At 50.1% G+C, this 15,996-nt stretch overlaps 1 protein-coding gene across 6 annotated transcripts in view; it reads right to left on the minus strand.

The window, feature by feature from the left end:
* Positions 1 to 15,996, minus strand: part of TNRC6A (trinucleotide repeat containing adaptor 6A) — a 189,630-nt gene that overhangs the window by 158,591 nt on the left and 15,043 nt on the right. For 2 of the 6 annotated variants that reach the window (XM_048865727.2, XM_048865726.2), the window contains exons 2-3: positions 13,637 to 13,707; positions 12,459 to 12,527 (exon numbers count right to left, since the gene is read on the minus strand). The exons of 1 other annotated variant lie outside the window; for it this stretch is intronic. In XM_048865727.2, coding sequence (XP_048721684.1) covers positions 12,459 to 12,524 — 66 coding nt within the window. In that variant the 5' untranslated portion in view covers positions 12,525 to 12,527; positions 13,637 to 13,707. Of the gene's footprint in view, positions 1 to 3,259; positions 3,432 to 12,458; positions 12,528 to 13,636; positions 13,708 to 15,996 lie in introns of those variants that run through there. 3 more of the 6 variants (XM_075133357.1, XM_075133358.1, XM_075133359.1) reach the window with 3 other exon arrangements.

Here is a 15,996-nt window from a genome sequence, read left to right on the forward strand (position 1 = left end):
CCTACCACTAGAACTAAGTGAGAATCTCCATTAGTTGTTAGCAGTATAGGACACATGACACAGATTATCAGTTCTGATTCCCTTGGGTGCCGGACACAGGTGTACACACAAATACGTACGAGTTGGTTCATTACAATATAATCTCCCCCTCAAGACATAGGCATAAAAGGATTCCAGAACCGAGTTAATCAGGCCAGTGCTGTTTCAAATACAGCTCTCAGAGCCATGTAAATGCCTCCCGACAGATTTAAGCAGCACACAGAGATGACGCTCCATGTACATTTGACTGCAGATTCCTTACAGGTGGTTTTCTTCCTTTCAAGTGACTTGCACTGAAATTTCCTGGATTTAAAAGAAGAAAAATGGGGGGTGGGATGGAGCACGGTGTGGGACATCTCTACTCCCATTTAAGGGAAATTTACTCCCATTGAGCTGTCATTGAGAACAGTCCTAGCCGAGGGACAGACACTCTGCCTCACTACTGCAGTTCACATTGCTCCCTAGGGTAACAGCCTCCCAAATGGCTCCAGTCACTTGTACAAAATATGTATTAAAAATAAAAAAAGCCGGCATGCATGGGCAGCCAGTGACCTGGAAGTTGCGGAAAGCTAGCCCCTGGCCCCTCCCCTTGTGCCTGAGGCCCCTCCCCTCTCCCCTTATACTCCCCACCCCCGCAGGAGCCCAGGGCACCCCCACCGCGGCCCCCGGCCCCAGTGCCGGGTGGCGAGGTCCCAGCCCCAGAGCACTAGGCAGCATGGTCCCAGCAGCAGCCGCCCCGAGTCCCTGCGGAAGGCAGGCTGGCCAGCCCCAGCCAGAGCCAGGCCACAGCTATCATGCAGCTCTCAGCAATCTGTTCCCTGGGTGCCTCCATCTATCCCTGCTCCCACACCTCTGACTATAAAATAAACCTTCCCCTAGGATGGAATAAGAAGGCAACAGGAAGGTAGGAAAGCCAGCGGTCCCATGAAAGCAGTAACTCACAGGGCTCAAGGCAAGATGGGGGCTTTAAGTCCCTCAGGGCAGTAATGGGGTATGTGGATATGCACATGCCAGGAACCTTCGAGGGCACTGGTTTGTACAAACACTTTTGCATGCACACCTGTGAAGATGTGGCCCTCACTACAAGCCCCTCCAGCACGCTGTGGAGCAGGCAACAACGGGCAACTTCAGCTAACCATGCCGGAACCACTTCATAGAATCATAGAATATCAGGGTTGGAAGGGACCCCAGAAGGTCATCTAGTCCAACCCCCTGCTCGAAGCAGGACCAATTCCCAGTTAAATCATCCCAGCCAGGGCTTTGTCAAGCCTGACCTTAAAAACCTCTAAGGAAGGAGATTCTACCACCTCCCTAGGTAACGCATTCCAGTGTTTCACCACCCTCTTAGTGAAAAAGTTTTTCCTAATATCCAATCTAAACCTCCCCCACTGCAACTTGAGACTATTACTCCTCGTTCTGTCATCTGCTACCATTGAGAACAGTCTAGAGCCATCCTCTTTGGAACCCCCTTTCAGGTAGTTGAAAGCAGCTATCAAATCCCCCCTCATTCTTCTCTTCCGTAGACTAAACATCCCCAGTTCCCTCAGCCTCTCCTCATAACTCATGTGTTCCAGTCCCCTAATCATTTTTGTTGCCCTTCGCTGGACTCTCTCCAATTTATCCACATCCTTCTTGAAGTGTGGGGCCCAAAACTGGACACAGTACTCCAGATGAGGCCTCACCAATGTCGAATAGAGGGGAACGATCACGTCCCTCGATCTGCTCGCTATGTCCCTACTTATACATCCCAAAATGCCATTGGCCTTCTTGGCAACAAGGGCACACTGCTGACTCATATCCAGCTTCTCATCCACTGTCACCCCTAGGTCCTTTTCCGCAGAACTGCTGCCTAGCCATTCGGTCCCTAGTCTGTAGCTGTGCATTGGGTTCTTCCGTCCTAAGTGCAGGACCCTGCACTTATCCTTATTGAACCTCATCAGATTTCTTTTGGCCCAATCCTCCAATTTGTCTAGGTCTTTCTGTATCCTATCCCTCCCCTCCAGCGTATCTACCACTCCTCCCAGTTTAGTATCATTCAACATCAGGGCAGGCCAGAATTCTCTCATTCCCTGCCACTAGGGTCCTCCGGTATTGATGGGCCCTTGGTCTCTCCTGTTCTCCGACCACGGCACACAGTTCAGTCTCTGTAGGACTGAAATGCTTTAGCCTAAATCTTTGAGATTAATACAGGGATACCTGAGTGAAAATTAACAGCCTGTGACATGCAGGAGACCAGACTAGATGATCTCACAGTCGCTTCTGGCTTTAGATGCCACCTGCAGGAGCCAGCCTTCGAAATTTGCTGCAGACAGTGTGAAGGAGCCGTCATGGACTCGGCACCCACAGTGCATGGTGAACCAAGGCTCCAGGACCCTCAGTCCCCATGTGCAGGGCCCATGGCTGGGCTGTTCTGTGCCTGCAGTGGTCACAGCTCTGACGCATGTTAGCTGCCATGAGGTGGCATGCAGACTTTACTGGGGCACAGCTGGCTTATATGGTCCTTCCTGGTGCCAGCCCTACCCTTTGTGCAGACGGGACCTGCCCCGTGCACCCTCCTCCTGTTGCAGCAAGGCCTTTGTGGCTGCAGTGATGGGCCCACAGCGTGGAACTCCCTCCCCTTCTCCCCGCCCAAACCCCTCGCAGTTCAGCCACATCCTCAGAGCAGCGACCGCCCCGCCCCCTGGAGAGTGCCCTGCATCCAGCAGGCCCCACCATAAACAAACATTAATACCCACTTACAACCACCACCTTAGCTCTGCCCCAAGCTCTCTTGGGAGCAGCCCCTGCGGGCCTCACAATCACGCCCCTCACCCCTTAGAGCAGGTTCCCTGCCTCGCTGTTACATATTTGTCTTTTGTTCGCATGCTACACAGCTGTACGGCACCCGGGCCCTATATACCAACAACCACCAGCCTGCTGCCCCCTCTCTCACTCAACCCTCTTGGTGGTGCTGGAAGGGGAGAAATGAAGAAGGACTAAACAGCGGCAGTGGGTCCCTATGTTCGCCAAGCAGCAGCTGTGCGGGCAGCCTGGGGCACCAGCACAGGAAGGGTTAACGTCATTCCAGCTGACAGCTGAAAGAATTAGGGACAGTTCTGGGTGCCCTCTGTGCTCTGTGCGTGGGGACAATGAGCCAGAGAGGACAGCACTGGCCAGCAGCCCGGGCACTGCCAGCCAGCGCCCCAGGGACAATCAGCGCGACAGGGATTTTTCAGCCTACCTGCACAGTCGGTCGAAGGAGAAGAAGCCACCTGAGCACACTCCTCTGCCGGAGCGACTGGATCCAGCCCACCCAGCCGGCTCTCCAGGCTACAGCCAGGTACAAGATCATTCATCTAGATTAAAGGGAGCTGCTGGCGGGTGCCCTGGCATTCAAAGGAGCTTCCTCCACCCCCCGAGTAGAGACAGAAGCAGTGCTTCAGCTTCACCTGCCGCTAAGGCTCCTGCTGCGAAGACTGGTAGGCGCCGAGCTATGTCCTTGAGACACAGACTGATGCCATCTGGGCAAAATGCCATGAGTTCCTTGGAGACCGGGAAGCGCCACGCTGTATCCAAAAGCTGCACGGAGACCGGAGCATGGTGCCGCAATCAACAAACAAACAGACAAAGGACAGACCAGGAGGGGAGTGGACGGTGCCCCTGTACGGCTTTCTGGAAACATGCTTATGAATATACATTACATAACTGGAATAGGTCCTATGCTACATATGCCATGTAACATATCTCTGTAAAGGTTATGAACTACTGAATCTATTCCTCCTATTTGTAGGCATGTATCAGTTTTGTATTCAAAGTTATTAATATTGGCCATGTACTGGCTTGATTTCTAAATAACCTTAGTAGAGCATTTGGTCAGTTCCTGGAGAAAGGAATTTACCAAGTTAAGTGCCCAATCAAGAAGCACTTAAGGAACAATGTATCTTGGAAGGCTCCAGTCCACGTAAGAAGTCTTCCTGGAGACGTTCAAGATGCCACGTGGGCAATGGCTTCTGCCTATAAAAACTATGAGTCACACATGGACATGTGACTTGCCCAGGTGACTTCAGAACTCCATCTTGGAGCTGGACTTTGCATAGGAGTGAAGAAGGGGGTCTCCACCCACAAGAGAATGTCTATTTAAGCCTGTGGGAGACCCCTCCATTTTGTCTTCAGCTGGCTAAGGAAATAGCCTCTCCATCCCCAAAGATACCTGAAAGAAACTGAAACAAAGGACAGTAACTACAGGGGGTGTGAGTGATTGCTGGACCAGGACTAGAAGGAGATTAGTCTGTAAAAGGAAGCTTACTGGAACTGGTGAGGTTTTGTCTGTATTCAGTTTTATTAGACATAGACTTGTGGGTTTTATTTTATTTTGCTTGGTAATTCACTTTGTTCTGTCTGTTACTACTTAGAACCACTTAAATCCTACTTTCTGTATTTAATAAAATCACTTTTTACTTATTAATTAACCCACAGTATGTATTAATACTTGGGGGGACAAACAGCTGTGCATATCTCTCTATCCATGTTACAGGGGACGAACAATTTATGAGTTTACCCTATATATGCTTTCTACAGGGTAAAACTGATTTATTTAGGATTTGGACCCCATTGGGAGCTGGGCATCTGAGTGTTAAAGACAGGCACACCTCTGTAAGCTGCTTTCAGTTAAGCCTGCAGCTGTCAGGGGACGTGGTTCAGACCTGGGTCTGGGTTTGCAGCAGGCTAGCGGGTCTGGCTCAAACCAAGCAGGGCACTGAAGTCCTAAGCTGATAGGGCAGGAAAGCAGGAGCGGAAGTAGTCTTGACACATCAGGTGGCAGCTCCCAGGGGGTTTCTGTGATCCAACCTGTCACAGGGAGCTTGGCAGGAAAGGCTTCAAGAGGATGCACATTGTGCTGTTAACCCCTTTCGGTGCCGGTATTCGGTGGGGACGTGGTGCAGGAGTTCGGTCAGGCACAGGGAACTGCACTGCCATTTGGCAGGCCCAGCAGTAGCGGAGAGTGGGGAAGCGAGGGAGTCACTAGCCAGAGGGACACAGATCAGGTTAGAGAATGTCCTGCAGCCAAGGCATGAGGCAGGGTTGCAGGACCCCCCCAAGTGCCAGGGCATGTGGGCTTACGGCAACGCAGCAGATTTGAGGACAGAGTCACAGCTGCAGCTGGGGGCTCAAAGAGGCCCTTTCTGCTGCTCCAGTTGAGGAGCGGTTCTGTGCTGGACTGGTCCCCCAGGGCTGAGTAAAACAGCCAGGGGGCTGCTCTAACTTGCACCAGCTGACAAGAGTCCCAGGGGCCCATTAGAGAAGCCAGGGATTCCTGGGCACGCAGACCACACTTCCTTCTCCTGGCCACACCCCCCCCCACCAGCATCCAGGAGGTGGTGGGGTAGGGGACCACTGCAGTGGCTCCATGCACCCCGGTAACCCCTTCGTAGGGGAGATCCGCCAAGAGCTGCATGCACCAATTTTGGGGCAGCTTTGTGGGGTGGTGCGTAAAACACCCTTATCTGCTGTGAGGCCCTGAAAAGAGCAGGGCACAGAATGGCAGCCAGTGGGTTTAATGCACAACATCCTGGATTTTCGGGGTGCTCACTTCACAGTTGCAGTGCCAGCATCTATACACAGTGTTCTGCTTGCTCTGGCGGTCTCCCCTCTCCTCGATGCGCTGCAGGAACAGCAGCAGCCCCGGCTTCAGAAGGGGAATGGTCTCCTAACATGGATAAACTGCTGAGGAACAAAGATCCTGCTCAGGAGACTATCCCAGCAGTAACAGAAATAAAAGGGAAGGAAAAACAAACACCGAGAATGAAAGAGAAACAGAATCGCATCAGAACAGAAAGATCACGCGGATCCTGTCCCGAAGGGGTCAGAAGGTCTAATTATGACACATACACGTGGAAGACCTAATTGCATGCAGGAGGTGGATTCGTGCATGCTGCAGCTGGTGCAAAACTTGTCCAGAAGGGGTTCTCCCTGGCACAGCACACTAGGAATTGAGTTTGCACAAACAGCTGGTCCTAACTCTAGTAAGGATACCAGGGGGCAAAAAAAAATCTCTTGGCCAACTCCGACAGCACCACGCACCCTGCCTCTTAGCCACCAGACTTCATTTATGTTTTAAGTGTGTGTGCTGTATTGCTGTGAGGACAGGCTAACTATGCAGGTGCCAATTGGCCACAAGCAACTGCTCTAGTGTGGATTGGGGTTTCGAGCAGTGAATTGAAAGCCAGGACGCCTGGGTTCAATTTCCAGATCAGCCCCTGATTTGCTGTGTGAACTGTAACTTGGGCCATTAATTCTGACTGCCTCCATTTTGAGATGCCCAACACAACACACCTGAAAACCTGATTGCACTCACCGCTTTCATTGACTTCAGCTGGATTTCTGGGAGCTCGGCACCTCTGAAAATCAGCCCCAAGGTTTCTCAGGTCCAGTAAAAACTGAAGCACTTAAAACTAGTTGATACTTAAATTAGGGCTTCGATCTTTGTGTTGCGACCTATAAAATGGGAATAATTCCCATGCAATAAGGGATCGTGAGGCTGAATTCATGCTCATAAAGTGCTTTCAGATCCTTAAATTCTTTATTGTTACTAATAATAAACCGACACAGGAAACGTGACATTATTTACCTGTGTAACGTGTTTTCCCTTTGCAGCACTTGGGCCAAAAGAGGAAAGTTATTTTTAAAAATCTAATATCTGTCTAGAATAAACCCACTGGTACCAGCCACAGCTCTGAGCCAGGTCTGAAACATTACAAATGCACAGGTAAAGTTCATCTAAATCACTGCTCATGCTGATGTTCCACTGATGAGTGAGCAAGTGGACTCCAAAGCCACTCAGAGGTATCTGAAAAGTGTGAAGCCAAAGAATTTCAGCGGTGAGGGAAGTGCCATTAGTAAGGGCTCCTGAATATCCTCATAAAACAACTCTCCGCTGGTCCACTACTGTCAAAGTTTCAGAGTAGCAGCCGTGTTAGTCTGTATTCGCAAAAAGAAAAGGAGTACTTGTGGCACCTTAGAGACTAACCAATTTATTTGAGCATAAGCTTTCGTGAGTGACAGCTCCCTTCATCGGATGCATTCAGTGGAAAATACAGTGGGGAGATTTATATACACACAGAACATGATAACACCCATTTTTTCATGTTCTCTATGTATATAAATTTCCCCCCTGTATTTTCCACTGTATGCATCCGATGAAGTGAGCTGTAGCTCACGAAAGCTCATGCTCAAATAAATTGGTTAGTCTCTCAGGTGCCACAAGTCCTCCTTTTCTTTTTACTGTCAAAGTGGAACTGCAATCTAAGCTAGTGTACACTAGGGGGCACTGGTGTAAGATCACACAGAAACCTTGCACATTAAAGGAGAAAAAAAATACAGACAGATAATCCAAATCCTAGCACACCCTTTTGTAGCCAGCCACTTCCTGGCTGACCCGCCTCGCAGTAACACCTCCTGGGCTACCACTGTCCATTCACAGGCCAGGGGAAATCAATCAATAGCAAGGAAGGACACACTCCACCTGACCCATGCAGCAAGCCCACTCTACCTGCAGCATTCATTCAGGGCACAGCGGGTACTTTTTTACCTGCCTCTACCTGGAGCATTCAGGAACCGTCAATGGCGTGGGATATGAGAGAGGCCCTATTGTATTTAAGGGGCAACCCAACAGAGCACTGTTATTAAACGTGGCTGTGAGGAAGACTGCAGCATGAGGCAAATTGCAGCCATATTTTAAAAGGAGGAAACCCAATATTTGGAAAAAAGTAATATAAAATAACTAATAGTCATGGCAACCCTAAAGTGACTTCAAGCTCCTGAAGTGTCATTATTCAGAGCAGACTGTTTTAATGCCGGTAGCACTGAGTTATTGCTGAAATAGACCCAGCTTGTCCTTTTAACATATTCATTCATTTTTATGATTTGATTCATATCAATTTCTCTCTGCTGGTTACAAAATCAGATTTGCATACAGAGACTTGTGAGCAGGCAGCTTCCTCACAACTCCACACGCAGGGCACACAAAATCCAGCTCAACCTTCTCCCCATACTGGGCTGCTCCCAGGGCTTCTCCGCGGGGACTGCTCAGCGCACACAAACCAGATCCTTCCTAGAGGCCATTCCTACTTTCCTTACTTCTGGGTGGGTTAATGAGCCGCCCGTGTCAATGGCTTTGTCTACACTAGAGAAATTTTCTGTCCCAACCTCCTGGAACCTACGTAAAACCCTCCTTATGCACATGCAAAAGTGCTCCAGCCAGTTTATGGCTGTTCTAAGAACTGGGTGGAGTAGGCTAGGCTCGCAGCGGGTCCAAGAATCCATGCAGTATGAACAGCTTTAGCTCCACTGTGGGTAGGTCACTCCCCAAAGCCTCCCAGAATCCTTTGCTCCTGCGGGTTCTGGGCTCTAAAAGGGAAAAGGAAGCAAAGATGGTGCCTCTCTTTCTCCGGAGAGGCCAAGTAGCAGACACTTTTCACCCGCTTTCCTGACACGGGGGTTAGGGGGCTCTAGCTCTGCTCCCCTCGGAGCACAACCCTGCACTGGGGTTTGGATCCTCCCTGTCCCCTCACCCGTGTGCCAGCTTGGGCAAAAGGAGCTCTTTAACCCTTCCTGACCAGGGTGGCGACCTGCCCCACCACAGTACTTGCACGGTGCCCATCCCCCTGGCATCGGAGCCATTCGCGCGTTTAACGTGCCTGTGGGAGGAAGGGAATTCCGGCTTCCCCATTTCAGAGCTGGGCCTGAACTCACAGGACTGTAACTTGCATGTGCTGAGTCTCAGGGAAGCGTGCTGACCGCGAGCCCTCAGCCCACGTGCTCCTGAGTAGAGCTGGTTTAACAATGTTTAAACAACGATGCTCCACGGTGAAACCACGGGAACGGACGCAGCTATGGAAACAATGGCTTGTGCCCATGGCTGGGTCTGTCGCAGAGCTAGTGCCTCAGAGATTGCTTTCCCAGGTCGGGGGCGGGGAGGGGCTATCGGCAGGAGGGAGTGTGGGGAATCTTGTCCTAACTGTCCAAGCTGATCCTGCTCCATGCATCAATAACTGAAGGACTTCATTTGTCAGGACTGTCAATCCAGCACCTACTGCTCTAGGCACTGTAGGTATGCCTAGGAGCATTTGGGCCCCAAGTATTGTACAGAAGAGGGAAGGAAAACTTTCACCACCAATGTCACAATTTGGTTTTCCAGGTTCTTCTGAAACAAAGGGCTGTTTCCATCCGTTTCTACAGCAAAATACAAAGCGCAGAACAAGAGGGCTTATCAGAAAGAAGATACACGCCGACACTAGCAAGCCGCACATAGTGTGGCTACAACATTTCAAAAACTAATACATGAAAAACATGAAACGCTTTTGCCCCACCCAGATACCAACAGTAACTGCCAAGAAGAGAATAGCAAAGGAGGTATGTAGAACCTGGGCTGTGCATGTTGAGTCCCTCTCTAATAACTGAGCTACACAGAGGATAAGAGATTGCCACTGGTACAAGTTAACAGGGTTATTCCTTGAGCTCGAGTGACAGGGATCTCTATTGAAGGTCCTGGGTTCTAGCCCTGCTCATAGCTTGTGGAGGACAGAGGACGGTCATAACATGTGGAATAGCAAAGGTCAACTCCTATACTGAGGAAAACCCCTCTATTTTTCCAGGGAGAACCAGAAGGAACACTTTATTAATACTAAAAAGAAAAGGAGTACTTGTGGCACCTTAGAGACTAACCAATTTATTTGAGCATGAGCTTTCGTGAGCTACAGCTCACTGATGAAGTGAGCTGTAGCTCACGAAAGCTCATGCTCAAATAAATTGGTTAGTCTCTAAGGTGCCACAAGTACTCCTTTTCTTTTTGCGAATACAGACTAACACGGCTGTTCCTCTGAAACCTATTAAAGGATGCACACTCTCCTCCAGCACATTTGACCATCCCCATGCTGAGGTATGCATCAGTATGTCATAGAATCATAGAATATCAGGGTTGGAAGGGACCTCAGGAGGTCAGCTAGTCCAACCCCCTGCTCAAAGCAGGACCAATCCCCAACCTAATCATCCCAGCCAGGGCTTTGTCAAGCCTGACCTTAAAAATATCTAAGGAAGGAGATTCTACCACCCCCCTAGGTATCCCATTCCAGTGTTTCAACACCCTCCTAGTGAAAAAGTTTTTCCTAATATCCAACCTAAACCTCCCCCACTGCAACTTGAGACCATTACTCCTTGTTCTGTCATCAGCTAGCACTGAGAACAGTCTAGAGCCATCCTCTTTGGAACCCCCTTTCAGGTAGTTGAAAGCAGCTATCAAATCCCCCCTCATTCTTCTCTTCCACAGACTAAACAAGCCCAGTTCCCTCAGCCTCTCCTCATAACTCATGTGTTCCAGTCCCCTCATCATTTTTGTTGCCCTCCGCTGGACGTTTTCCAATTTTTCCACATCCTTCTTGTAGTGTGGGGCCCCAAACTGGACACAGTACTCCAGATGAGGCCTCACCAATGTCGAATAGAGGGGAACGATCAAGTCCCTCGATCTGCTGGCAATGCCCCTACTTATACATCCCAAAATGCCATTGGCCTTCTTGGCAACAAGGGCACACTGTTGACTCATATCCAGCTTCTCGTCCACTGTAACCCCTAGGTCCTTTTCTGCAGAACTGCTGCCGAGCCACTCGGTCCCTAGTCTGTAGCGGTGCATTGGATTCTTCCGTCCTAAGTGCAGGACTCTGCACTTGTCCTTGTTGAACCTCATCAGATTTCTTTTGGCCCAATCCTCTAATTTGTCTAGGGCCCTCTGTATCCTATCCCTACCCTCCAGCCTATCTACCTCTCCTCCCAGTTTAGTGTCATCTGCAAACTTGCTGAGGGTGCAATCCACACCATCCTCTAGATCATTTATGAAGATATTGAACAAAACCGGCCCGAGGACTGACCCTTGGGGCACTCCACTTGATACCGGCTGCCAACTAGACATGGAGCCATTGATCACTACCCGTTGAGCCCGACAATCTAGCCAACTTTCTATCCACTTTATAGTCCATTCATCCAGCCCATACTTCTTTAATTTGTCAGTCTCATCCCCTCTGCATGTTATTCTAGGTATTTGATAGCAACAGCATATGAAACCGTTCAAAATCAGCTTCCCATCGGCATCAGAAAGCTGTTAGGACCCAGCGCTAAAACAAACCCAACCACGGAAAACACACATAAGGTGTTACGTATTTGCTGAGGGATTTTATCCTTCTAAGAATTTAGTTTTAAAACGTTCTTCCAAAGAATCTCTGCTTTCACTGAAATCATCTGTATTGTTTGGTTTCAGAGTAATAGCCGTGTTAGTCTGTATTTGCAAAAAGAAAAGCTTATGCTCAAATAAATTGGTTAGTCTCTAAGGTGCCACAAGTACTCCTTTTCATCTGTATTGTTTGCCATTGAAAAAATCCTTCCCTACACCCTTCTGGCTTCATTGGCACGTCAAAGCCCAGGGGGAACCACAGAAATGCATGGACAATCCTGGGCATTGGTCCTGCAAAGATGTACACCGGTGCTTTCCTTCACACAGTGAGTGGCCCCATGAAGTCACTGGGTGTGAAGTCAGCCACATGCAGATGTCTTTGCTAAGAAAGCAAACAAGTAAAAACCCTTCCCCTCTCCACAGCTCTGGTTTCAGACTTGTCTCTTACAATGTCATAGTCCCAGCAGCTCTCCAGTCCTCCAAGGAGTCCTCTGGAAAAAACAGGGAAGCTGAGACAAGATTCTCAGCTCCAACTCCAGAGAACAAAGTAGATGGAAAGGATTCTCCCTAACACAAGAGATCCCTGGCTGTCCTAGAGGAGATTCTGCTGGCTCTCTGGCATCCGCCTCCCGCCCTTTGTGTCAGGGTGTGTCAGGGTTGTGCCAGGACTGGGCAGGGTGGGGGCAGAGCACATGGCACTCTACCTGATCCCCAGCTAGCAGAGTCTCATTTAAAGCCATCCCTAGGACCCTGTAACTTACAGCAGGGACTGTTTCAGGATCAGCAGAAGGCAGGGTTAGAACCCCCTTTCTCCTTGCATTCCCCAGCACAAATTCGGGGCAGCTGAGAATCAGGCTCAATAGCTCTAAATTAAAAATAAGGAAGAAGAAAACAAGAACCTTCCCCACTCACTTATACGTCATCAAAAGGGCCCATTGTATTGTTTGCAGTGGGAGAGTGTCAGGACTGGAGGATTTCAACTACAACAGCAAGTTAAATGCATAAAGGGTATTTATTCTTTTATCCATTTTATTCCCTTTGCTGTATTTCTTTTAATAGTCGCAGTTCTAATTGGGAGGGGCAGGAGATACAATGATTCAAGCCACAGAGCATAGATTCCCACCAGGGTTTCATTATTTTCGCAGTTACTCTGATCAATGGCTGGCTTCTCAGACCACTCAGTTTTTCGGTGGAGGATGAACCATGGATTCACGTCTCTTACCTGTTTCTCTTCGCTTTTGAGATCCCTGTTTACATGTTCCTGGGCATGGGCTGACAGCTCTTCCATTACCTACAATAAAGCACAATGCGCGCTGACTCAGTCTTGGGGTGCGTGCAAGATTCCCCAGGGAATTCTACATGGAAAGCTCTTGCATTCGTTCCGTGTGTCAGCTCCATGGCCAGCCAAATGACGAAAGCTCTTGGTGGGAACAGCATCAAAGGGGATTGCTGACGGTCGTGCTGGAGCCTGAGCAAGGTTCAGCGCTCTGAGGCTTGTTCTCCTCTTCCCACTAGCATCAGCCGGGCTTGCAGGGAACAAACTCCACCAAGAGGTCTGGGAAGTTCCTTTGTTCCCTGTCAGGGGCGGATGAAAGACCCCAACCCCAAGCCCGTTGGAGATTGAGGGCTAAATGGCACATTTCTCTCAAACGGGTGAACTGGGGAGCGCACAAGGGAGTGTTCTGGTCAAAGTTTAGGGTTCCTTTCATTTTAGGAGCCTCATGTATAAACTAGCTGTAGAAAGGGAGCGAAACATCTACATGGTGCCAACGGATGCCTGGTGTCCTTCCCCACTCTGTCACCTAGACCTGAAAAAATGCAGGCTGAGGGCTGCACAGTAACCATCTGACACGGCCCATCCTACCACGTGGGTCATCACCTCTGCGCTAATCTTTAGCCTGGTTTGCACTGGGGTGGGGAGGGTCTGCACCAGTGTAGCTACGCTGACGTAGCTGCATCAGTGCAAACCCCGAGGGCAGGTCACTTTTCATGCCAATGCAGCGCATCCACGCGACAGGTTTGCACTAGTGCAGCCTCAGCAGAGCAGCTGCCATGGGGCAAAACCGAAAAAAATCCCCTCGTTCTCAGTGAGGCTTCGGCCTCAGGCTGGCGGCCCATGCAGCTTTGGGGTCAGAAGTGCCATGTTCTCATTCACACGTCTCGCTTGCCCCGGCTCTCTGACACTGCGCACTTGCCGGGTGCTGGAGGCCAAGTCACATCACTGGGAGCCCCACCTCCCCTGCAGTGTCCAGACCCAAGCAGGAGGGTCGGTTACAGCTCAGACTGTGCCAAAGAAGTGCCGAGCCCTTGTGTTTTTCAGCTGGAGATAAGGATGCTGATGGAACAAACGTAATTTTCAGTAATTCAGAGCGCTTGGAAGGTGAACGGTGTCATACTCACTCTCACGGGTGGCACCTGGGGTGGGAGGGTTCCTCTCTCTTTCTTGGCACCTTAAATCCCGATGTCATAGGCTACGACAGAAAAAGTCAATGATTATAAGCAGATATCAGCCCCTGTCCCGCGAGCTATGCCAGGGACGCTTCTCTCCGGTACGGAATTCAATCACCCCTGAGATGACAAGGACAGCGAGAGCCAGCAGTGACGGGATTCGCCGGAGGGAGGGAAAAGGAAGGGAGCTGCTAGGAGGAAGGTTACTGCACCAGGAGGGAATGCGGCGAGGCCCTGCTGTCTGTCACGCTTGGCTGTGTGACAGGTTAGTGGCTCCACCCAGCAGATATTTTTGACCATCCATGGGCTACATGCTGCTGTACCGCCGTGGGTGCTCCAGTGTGTTCTGGGAGGCACCCAGGGACTGGCAAGGCCGATCGGGGCCAAGTGAAGGCCGTCTAGGCCGCAAGGGAATGGAGTGGTTCTTTGGAGTCAAGGGGGACCTCTTTCCCCCGCACACTCAGGCTCAGGATGTCAATGCTGCAGCCATGCAAGCAACACCGCCCAGAGCAGAAGGCGTGGAGTATCAGGCTGCAGAGAGGCAAACCCTGTGCTCTGGAGACTTGCCCCCGGATCATGCTCTGGAGTTAAAAAAATACTTCTTTAGGGACTTTTTTTTTGTTCCCTGGAAAAGAGAAACCAGGAGCAGCCAAGATCAAACATCCAGCTTCTCGCTAGCTTCAGGTGTGCTGCTCAGGGGAAACAGGGCTTTAACACGGGATGGAGAAGGGTCAGGGTGGGAATTCCATTCTCTTAGCGTTCAAATCTGAAACCAGACAGGCTTCCCTGTGAGACCTAGTGTAAAACCAAGGGCCTCCCAGGCAAAAATCAGAAAAATCTGCAACTGAACAGCCAAATTCAACAGACTGGCCAAGCACAGAGCCAAAGCAAGTGGTAAGAAAAGGCATGTAAATGGCCCCAGTGTAGATAAGGCCCTCCTGAGCTACTGAGGGATAGATGAAGCTTAGGCCTTGTCTACACTACAAAGTTTTGTCAACAAAATAGTGAATGTGGACACACTGTGATGCAGCAAAAATGCCCTGTTTGGTGACAAAATAAAACCACCCTGATGAGAGACATACGGCGTTTTGGGCAAAGTATTTGTTGACAAAGTGCCAGTGTAGACCCCACGCTTGATTTTATTGCTTTAATTGGCCTCCAGGAGGTGTCCCACAATGCCCATCATGACCTCTCTGGTCAGCAGTTTGAACTCCATTGCCTACAGCCAGGGAAACAACCCTACTCCCCTCCCGCAAATCAGTACAGAACAGGGTGTTGATGCACACCGAGATCTCACGGCAATCCTCCAGAGGTATCTCCAGGAAAGTTTCCTGGAGGTACTCGGCCATCCTCTACCGAAGCTTCCTTGGCAGAGCTGCTTTGTTCCCTCCCCCATTGTAGGAAATTTCCCGTGCCATTCGGCAATCACTTGTGCAGGAACCAAAGCAGCACACAAGCTAGCAGCATAGGGACCAGGGTGGAAGCCACAAGCGTGGAGTAGATGTACCCTCGCTTCCAAGCTTACCCTCAGCAGTGAGATGTCTGCTACAACGGTCCCTGCCTGTGGAAAAGTGTGGGAGAATTTCAGAATATTTTCCCGAGTCGGCTGGACCACAACCCTTGCAGAGTGCGCTTTTCCCCATGTAGAGCGCCCCCTCCCCAGCCAACACTCACCATGCTTTGGGTGTTAGCCGAGATGTGTGCTTGCCAAGGGTCAGCGAGAAAGCGATCGCTATCTTATCAGAGGTGTATTTTACTGAAGTGTTTCAATGCTGTGTGTGATCTTAACAATCATGCTTCTGTGCATTGTTCCTTCTGCTTCAGCAGATGTGGCTTTGAGGAACACCCCATACACCTAAGTGTCTCCACCAGATAAGAAAGCGCCCAAGAGGAAGCAAAGACGACGTGTTCCGGGAGGGCCTGCACTCCTCCAAAGCAGAGAAAAGGGATCTCAAGGAGCGGAGGGAAGCCAAAAGGCAGGACAGAAAAGAAAATCAGGAGTTTGTTAAGGATGCTACTGAGCGGATGCTTGAAGTCATGGAGGAGCAAATGCAGATGCTGACGTCCCTAATAAAGCTAGGGCAAGAAGCAAGGTGCTTAAATTGCAGCAGAGGTTTAGGTGGGACATTAGGAAAAACTTCCTGTCAGGCTGGCCAAGCACTGGAATAAACTGCCCAGGGAGGTGGTGGAATCTCCATCACTGGAGATTTCTAAGAGCAGGTTGGACAAACACCTAAAATGCACCGTGATCTGCTCGGCCTTCCAAGACCTAGTGGCAGAAGCTGTTGAGCTGGACTGTGGGATAGATATCC

This window comes from Caretta caretta, chromosome 10 (genome assembly GCF_965140235.1).
Source record: "Caretta caretta isolate rCarCar2 chromosome 10, rCarCar1.hap1, whole genome shotgun sequence".
Taxonomy (NCBI): Eukaryota; Metazoa; Chordata; order Testudines; family Cheloniidae; genus Caretta; species Caretta caretta.